This window comes from Rhagoletis pomonella, unplaced genomic scaffold (genome assembly GCF_013731165.1).
Source record: "Rhagoletis pomonella isolate Grant_MI unplaced genomic scaffold, Rhpom_1.0 Rhpom_scaffold_00001, whole genome shotgun sequence".
NCBI classification, from domain to species: domain Eukaryota; kingdom Metazoa; phylum Arthropoda; class Insecta; order Diptera; family Tephritidae; genus Rhagoletis; species Rhagoletis pomonella.
In genome coordinates, this window is record NW_023458555.1 from 8,915,414 (window position 1) to 8,924,001 (window position 8,588).

At 35.5% G+C, this 8,588-nt stretch overlaps 1 protein-coding gene across 1 annotated transcript; it reads right to left on the bottom strand.

Annotated features, from left to right (window-relative positions):
• Positions 1–812: 812 nt before the first annotated feature.
• Positions 813–7,018, bottom strand: LOC118750518 (putative nuclease HARBI1). Its single transcript, XM_036485238.1, has 3 exons — positions 6,564–7,018; positions 6,215–6,501; positions 813–1,402 (listed from the first exon to the last, which is right to left on the bottom strand). Exons 1-3 carry the CDS (start codon positions 6,767–6,769, stop codon positions 819–821), a joined length of 1,077 nt encoding a protein of 358 aa, XP_036341131.1. The 5' UTR covers positions 6,770–7,018; the 3' UTR covers positions 813–818.
• Positions 7,019–8,588: the final 1,570 nt, after the last annotated feature.

The window sequence follows — 8,588 nt, forward strand, 5'->3', positions numbered from 1 at the left end:
AAACGCCCTATCTCAGAATTTTATTTAAAAACAGCCTCACCCCTATTGCGAGTGTCGACTAGTAGTAGATAAACGACTATTTTTCGATTATCGCTTTTCCATGGTATTGTGAATGTCGATTTATCGTTCAATATGCGACTGTGAATAGTTTTTAGTCGCTCATCCTTCTACAACTGTTTGTTTGTATTGTAAAAGGATGTGCGACTATAAACTATTCCCACTCACTTATTCAACGAGAAAACGACTTTGAAAATACCACGGAGAATCGATAGTCGACTAATAGTCGTTTATCTACTACTAGTCGACACTCGCAATAGGGGTGCCTATCTCAAAATTTGGTTCAAAAACACCCTATTTTAGCTGCCGATTCAAAACCGCTCTATTTCAGCACATTTTCAATGTATTTTCGTTTGAGATAGGGCGTTTTGAACCGAATTCTGGGATAGGGTGTTTTTCAATAAAATTCTGAAATAGGGCGTTCTTCAATAAAATTCTGAAGTAGGGCGTTCTTCTTCAATCAAATACTGAAGCAGGGCGTTCTTGAAAAGTTTTCTGAGATAGGGCGTTTTCCAACTGGCTCCCGAGATAGGTCGATCTTCCACTCAGTCATTCATTCATATATCAGTGGCCACGAGCAATAACCGCCTAAGTCGAAAAACCTGATTTCGAGAAAAAATGTTTTAAACATTTGGATTATAATGTTAACCTTATGGGGAAACCAAAATATGTTCGTCTTTAACCTTTTAAATAGGCTGGCTGGCGAGATGGGGATTTCACATACACATGGAATAGTCGTTGCAGAAATAATAATAATAAAGTTACATTTGAGCAAAATATGTATCTATTATTGTTTTTCTTGTTTGGTCATTTCGAGAACGTCCTTCATTTGAGCGGTTTGGTGGAACTGTTAAAACATTAGTTACGGCATCATCAATTTCCGGTACAAGTTGTGGTGCAGTTTTATCATTAAAGCGAATGCAAACATTATTCAGTACTGCTGTTGCAACAATAATGTAAGGAACTGTCGTGACCTTCATTCGAATCCCCATGGATAGCACGGGAAATCTGCGCTTCCACACACCGTATGAGCGCTCAATACAATTTCGAGTTCTGATGTGCGACTCATTATACAGATTTTCTGCTCTATTTCTACAATTTAAAAGCGGCGTCAACACGACGTTCGTGTTTTCATAACCACTGTCAGCAACAATGACTGCATTTAGAAATTCCTTCGCCTCCAATCGGTAGCAAATACGCGAATTACGGAAAATCCTTGAGTCATGAACCGATCCTGGCCATCGGGCAACAATGTCTAATATTTTTAAATTGCTATCACATATGGTTTGCACATTGAACGAGAAAAAACCCTTTCTGTTACGAAAGACTTCACCATCATCACCTCCTGTATAGAAATGGTGCTATTACTATTGTTTTTATACCCGAGCGCACTTGTGCACAAGGGTATATTAATTTTGTTCACATAACGGTTGTTTGTAACAGCCAAAACGAATCGAGATAGATATAGACAAATGTATACATAAATGATCAGGATGAAAAAAGAAATCGATTAAGCCATGTCTGTCTGTCCGTCCGTCTGTCCGTCTGTCCGTCTGTCCGTCTGTCCGTGTACACGATAACTCGAGCAAAAATTGAGATATCTCAACGAAATTTGGTATGTAGATTTCCCTTAATCCAAGGTAGGTTGGTATTGAAAATGGCCGAAATCGGACTTTAACCACGCCCACTTCCCATATAACGGTAATTTCCAGAAATACGAAAACTGCGATATTTTAGTAACTACTGAAGATAATTCACTCAAAATTGATATTTATAATAAGTTTTAGACGAAAAATAAGAATATTATAAATTTTTGGAAAATGGGCGTAGCCACGCCCACTTATGGTTACATGTGTATATCTTGGTAACCGCTACACCAATTTCTTCCAAACTTGGCACAGTTGTTGGCCTTGGTACAGCATAAAAAACCGCCGAAACTTTTTAAAATCGGACAATAACCACGCCCACATCCCATATAACGGTAATTTAGAGAAATACAAAATCTTCGATAAATCATTAAATACACTGGTCGACGGCCAAAATTTACCAGAGACGCCGTTATGAAATTCTTATGTAAAATCACCCCCTGATTCCGAAAATCAAGGTTATTTTTAATTTTATGGTACCGTTTTTGAGATATTTGCAATTTACCGTTTTTGCAAAAAAAAAAAAAATTGGGTCCACTTAATCATATATATCTCAAGAACGAATAAAGCAATTCCAAAACAGTTTGAAGCTTTTAAAAGGTAATAAAATTTTCTATTAGCTGCGCATACAACACTTTTTGCTAGGCCCTGTAGATTCAAAGATAACGAACAATCATTACCGATTTTTTCAATTTTTTTTGTAAAAATATAAAAGAAATTGTACTTTGCGGGGAAGGATCTCGAAAACCTTTTATTTTTTTGCAGACTTTTTTTTTCTCCCTAAGCTCTGTTGTATTACAAAAAAAATAAGCTATCATCGAAGAAAATCGATGCAAAACTACGTAAGTTATAAGCGATCAAATAAAAATACCCAGGTTGCGCAATTTCAACGTATACCTCAAAACGTATGTATGGTATAAAGAAGAGTGAAATATCTAGCTATTCTCTGTTTCTATTGAGTTAAAAGTTCAATTTATGAATGAATTTACCCATATTTTTAACTTTTTATACCTTTCATGAGCATGAAATGGTATTATAACTTTGGTCCGATGTTTGTAAGTACCAGAACAAAAAGAGATAGACCCATTAAAATGTATACTTTTATGATCAGAACGTCGAGCTGAGTTGATTTAGCCATGTCCGTCTGTCCGTCTGTCCGTCTGTCCGTCTGTCCGTCTGTCTGTCTATTTGTATGCAATCTAGTCTCTCAGTTTTCGAGATATCCGGATCAAATTTGGTAGGTGGGTGTATTTTTATAATGTATTAATCATTTGTCGGAACCGGAAGAATCGGACCACTATAACATATAGCTCCCATACAACTGATTGTTCAGATATGAGATTTTTCGTTATAACTTCTCCATTTAAGCAGCTACGAACATGAAATTTTGCAGCCCTTGCACCCATTATCAACAGAATTCTTACAGTGAAAATTACAAAGATCGGGTCACTATAACCTATAGCTCCCATACAACTGATTGTTCAGATATAAAATTTTTCGTTATATCTCTTCCATTTATATAGCTGGGAACAGGAAATTCCGCACAGTTTTCAATAATTATCAACAGAAAACTTACAGTGAAAATTAAAAAGATCGGATAACTAAAACCTATAGCTCCCATACAACTGATTGTTCAGATATGAGATTTTTCGTTGTAATTCATCCATTTATGTAGCTAGGACCATGAAATTTCGCGCTGTTTTCACTCATTATCAGCAGAAGACTTACAGTGAAAATAACGAAGATCGGGTCACTATAACCTGCAGCCCCCATACAACTGATTGTTCAGATATGAGGTCTTTTATCATATCTCCTCCATTTATGCAGTTAGGAACATGAAATTTCGCACCATTTTCACTCATTAACAGAATACTTACAGTGAAAATAACAAGGATCGGGTGACTACAACATATATCTTCCATACATCTGATTGTTCAGATATGGGATTTTACTGTAAAACTCCTTTATTTGAACAGCTAAAACCGATAAATTTCGTAAGATATTTTATAAATAATAATACAAAGTCTACTGAGAAAATCGTCAAAATCTATGCTGTATAAGCTTTATCTCCTATAGCACTGATTGTTCAGATACCAGTTTTTGCGATATATCTCCTTTATGTAGGAAACTAAACCCAATAAATTGTGTTACCGGTTTACATACCGATCACATAGCAGTGAAAATCACTTAGATTGGTGCCATATAAAGTATATCTTCCATACCTCTGATTGTTTAGATGCGATTTTTTATATAAGTATGTAACTCCTCTATCGATGTATCAAAATCAGTAATCTGTCAAACTAAAATTTGCAGATGTTCATGAAAGGTATGAAGCCTTCGGCATAGCCGAAGACAGCGCTGCTCACTTGTTTTTTTATTTATTTATGTTTATACTATATTCTAACAATCTTTATCTTAATTTGATTGGTAATGTCACTGTAGGTACGCTAGCATAGGTTACTCCTCTTGATCTTCCAACGCCAAGTACTTTTGTTTGACAAATATAACACTCTATTGAATGGCAAGTAGGTTCTCTCCATATCATTGGTGTATCAAATTTTGTTTGTTGTCCTGATTCCCACTGAATCAATTCTACTCGACACGATGTACACAAAGTGTTCGGTGTCCATGGTTTTTCAGCATTTTTAGGCTCAATTCCAAAATACTTGGAGTATAAAGTTTTGATATGATCTGAGAACACTCGTCGTCGCCTTATGATAGTATATTGGCCACACATGAAACAGAACATATCTGGATCCTTATTACACTCAAATTCTCGCTTCCTTTTACTCATTTTATTTTTTTTTAATAAATCACGGTTTTGAAATTAGACTTATGAACTGAACTATCTCCGGCGAGCCTTGAAGATGTTATGAAGTTTCAAAGCGCATTAAGCGCCCTATTCCCACACCACTGACAAAACTCAGCAGCTGACTATTGCCTCTACTACTGCGCCTAATACTATGCCGCGAATTTATTTTAAGCTGTCGTATGACAATTGTCAGTTTTATTGTTATGACCTACTGAGTAAGTGACAACGGCGAAACAATGTTTATATTGTGTTTTAGGCGCAGTAATTGTGACAATAGTCATATGATGAATTTTGTCAGTGGTGTGGGAATAGGGCGGTAACTCATATTTATACTCGGAACAAGAATAAAATTGAAAAAATCAAATCTTACCTAGACAGAAAGGTTCCTTTTTATAACAAGCCGGGAAAAGAAAATACTACCTGTTTTAGATGTAGGCTTTAGAAATTTTCTGTGTCTTATAATTTTGAAAATCTACCTGCATACTTACCCATAACTGACGGAAATACATGTTTATAACTACATGCCTACAGCAGGTTTCGAACCCAACCACTCTTCCTTTCGATGCAACCACTCTACCTACTATAATACAATTCGAGTATTAAAAGTACTATTTGATTTATTTAAAGAAAAAGTGTTATCATTGTTATCGTGTTATTCGTTTATCCGGATAATATCTCACTTGCACTTTATACCTTTAATATATGTATGTATGTATAGGTACATACATTGAAGTTGCGCAACCTGGGTATTTTTATTTGATCGCTTATAACTTACGTAGTTTTGCATCGATTTTCTTCGATGATAGCTTATTTTTTTTGTAATACAACAGAGCTTAGGGAGAAAAAAAAAATCTGCAAAAAAATAAAAGGTTTTCGAGATCCTTCCCCGCAAAGTACAATTTTTTTTATATTTTTACAAAAAAAATTGAAAAAATCGGTAATGATTGTTCGTTATCTTTTAATCTACAGGGCCTAGCAAAAAGTGTTGTATGCACAGTTTATAGAAAATTTTATTACCTTTTAAAAGCTTCAAACCGTTTTGGAATTGCTTAATTCGTTCTTGAGATATATATGATAAAGTGGAACCAATTTTTTTTTTTTTGCAAAAACGGTAAATTGCAAATATCTCAAAAACGGTACCATAGAATTAAAAATAACCTTGATTTTCGGAATCAGGGGGTGATTTTACATAAGAATTTCATAACGGCGTTTCTGGTAAAGAGAAAAAGTTGAAATTTGTGGTCCAGTGATATTGAAGCTAATTTTTTCAAAATTGATGCTTGCAACAATTCTTTACCAAGAAATACGTTTATGGTAAAATTTTGGAAAATGGGAGTGGCACCGCCCACTTATGATCACATATAAGTATACCGGTAACCGTTCTACCAATTTGTACCAAACTCGGTATGGTTATTGTACTTGCCACGTGTAAGCAAAACGTTGAAAATTATTGAAATCGGACTAATATAACGGCCGATTCTCATATAACGGTAAATTTAAGAAATGCTTGAAACTTAAATATTTCGAAATTGAAGGACGCTAATTTACTCAAAATTGTTACAACTCGGCTTACCATCTAGCGGAAGGTTTCGGAAGGGTGAAAAAACATATATTTAATACTTGCGCCGGGTATTTAATGTTCGGCTCCGCCCGAACTTAGCCTTTCTTACTTGTTTAACTAGTAATCTTACATAATCACCTGGCGACATGATTTTAACATGGGTGCAATCCATTGCGCCAATTACACGCGGAAAATTTGAAATTTCTTTAAAAGCAGCCTGTGTGCTCAAACGCTCCTGTTCCGTCTGAGGGAGTTTAACAAAATCTGCCCGTAAAGAAGCAATATGATGAGATACAAGTTTAATAGCCCGTGATGCACTTGTTTTTGAAACGCCGCAAAGATCTGCCACAGTTTGCTGAAAAGATCCTGATGCATAGAACCTGAGTGTAATGAAAAACATTTGATGTGGTTGCATAGCGTTGTTGCTGCCAATGGAAAAGTAATTTAGGAAAAAAACATTTACATTCGTCAAATGATATGATCTTACCGTGTTCCAATATAAATTTTTTCTTTTATTAAAGAAAAAATAAACCAAGCAGCATCTTTGCACATACGAAATCGATCACGAAAATCAACATCATCGTAATAATGAAAAAAATCAGGACGTTCTTTTATTTTTCTTTTTCGTCGAAGAACGATTACTTGTAGAACATCAAAATCGAAATCACTTTCATCTGAATCTACAAAATCCATTATTATTTACAAAAATTTACATTTAACACAGAAATATAAACCACTTCAAATAAAGACGCCAAGATTATTATAGCGGGGTTGCTATAGCTGTACAAACGAAATAAGTACTATTTCTTTCATTTACATTGTGCACTACAGCAACACTGTCGTAAGTCAAGAATAAGCCAACTAAAGGGTAGGCTAACTTTCGGCTTAGGTTAGCCTAGATGGTGAAAATGAATAAGCCCAAAAAATGGCTTAACTAAGTTAAGTTGAGTTGGAGAAACCAGCCCTAGGTTTTTCTTAAAATTTTAACAAGCATTAAGTCAGATCCAGGCATGGGCGTAGCCAGGTAGGGGCAGGGGGGTCTTCGATTTCCAGGTTTTACAGGTAAAGCGGTTTTCGCCAGTAAGACACCTTATGGAAGGTGGCGTACGTTAACAGCTTCCTGTAAAAACGTAAAAACCTGCAAATCATGAAGTACCTGTAACATACTTATTAAAAAAGAGAAACATCGGAAAATATCGATGTATCGATAGTTTTGGGGCGATTTTTTTCGGCATCGATGTTAGTGTTTACGATACATCGAAATATCGATGTATCGATGTTGGCTTTGAAAATTTGCATCCCTAATGATTTAGTTACTTAAGAATTTACTCTGTCTAAAAATACTGAAATTTTTCAGCGTACAGCGACTGAACAAAAGCATTAGTTGCATTGTAATACATATTTACGTACACATGTATGCGATATGTATTGCAATCGCTTTACTGAAACTGCCCTGATTGAGCATTATGAAATTCACATGTCCAGCCATATTATTATTTGAAATCAATTTCACGGAATGTACACATAGTAAATCTTATCTGATAACTTCCTGCGCTTGTGTCGGCGCTCCAGTTGCAACTCATCACAGCATAGTCTTATTAATCTGATTAACACAATCGGCTGCGCCCCGGTCAGACGAAGCAATCCTTCGCGACCACCAACGAATGGCAAAGGGACACAAAGAATGCTGTGACAATGCAAAAAGTCATATCAATGATGAATCTGCAGCATCACAAGCCACATACATAAATACTATGTGGCAGATGCAATCGAGATAAGAATCGCATCAATTTCACTGGCAAAAAGGTCATTGACAGCAAGAGCATACTGAATATTAGCAAATAACAAAAATAAATAATTAACGGACAATAGGTACGTATTTGTGGAAATACTCGTCAAATGCATATAGGGAAAAGGAGCAAAAATTTATGATATACATTAGGATGGAGTACTTAAATTTCGAAAAAAGTTTATGACATATTCGGATTCTGCGTTCGATTCTAAGCAAAAATGGCGAACAAACTATATACCGAAAATGGCGTTTGACCCTCCCATTTTTTAAAAGAAAAATCAGTGTATTATAATATTTTCTGAACGAAATTATTTTTTTATTTACAAAACTTTGTGTTTTTTGCATACAATGTACTGCGTTTTTTACTGCATTAAAATTTATCGCGCCACACCAAAGGTGATGTTTGCTGTAACAGTTGGTATTACGACTTCGTATTTCTGTTCAAAAGTGATTGACGGTTTACACCAGTCGGTACTGATAGATATCGTAATTACCGCCAATATCCATAGGCTAGGCGAATGCCCTAAGTTTTTCTTTTGACCCATAAGCTGGCTTCTATAAGCCTTTACCCTACGTCTGCACCTTCTACAAATTCTGTTAAAAAAACTGTGTTAAGACAAAAATTTCAGGTGGAGACCGCAAAACCATATCTGTTTTGCCAAATATCTTACCAGCGCTGTCTTAACATCAGCTGTCATTTCGTAGTTTGATAAATCAGTT

Excerpts from the sequence above, each read along its gene's own strand:
- LOC118750518 (XM_036485238.1), bottom strand. The coding sequence starts at position 6,769 with ATGGATTTTGTAGATTCAGATGAAAGTGATTTCGATTTTGATGTTCTA. Across the intron at positions 6,502-6,563 it reads AAAATTTATATTGGAACACG|CAACAACGCTATGCAACCAC; the intron begins GTAAGATCATAT and ends TTCCATTGGCAG. Across the intron at positions 1,403-6,214 it reads TGTTAAAATCATGTCGCCAG|GAGGTGATGATGGTGAAGTC; the intron begins GTGATTATGTAA and ends ATTTCTATACAG.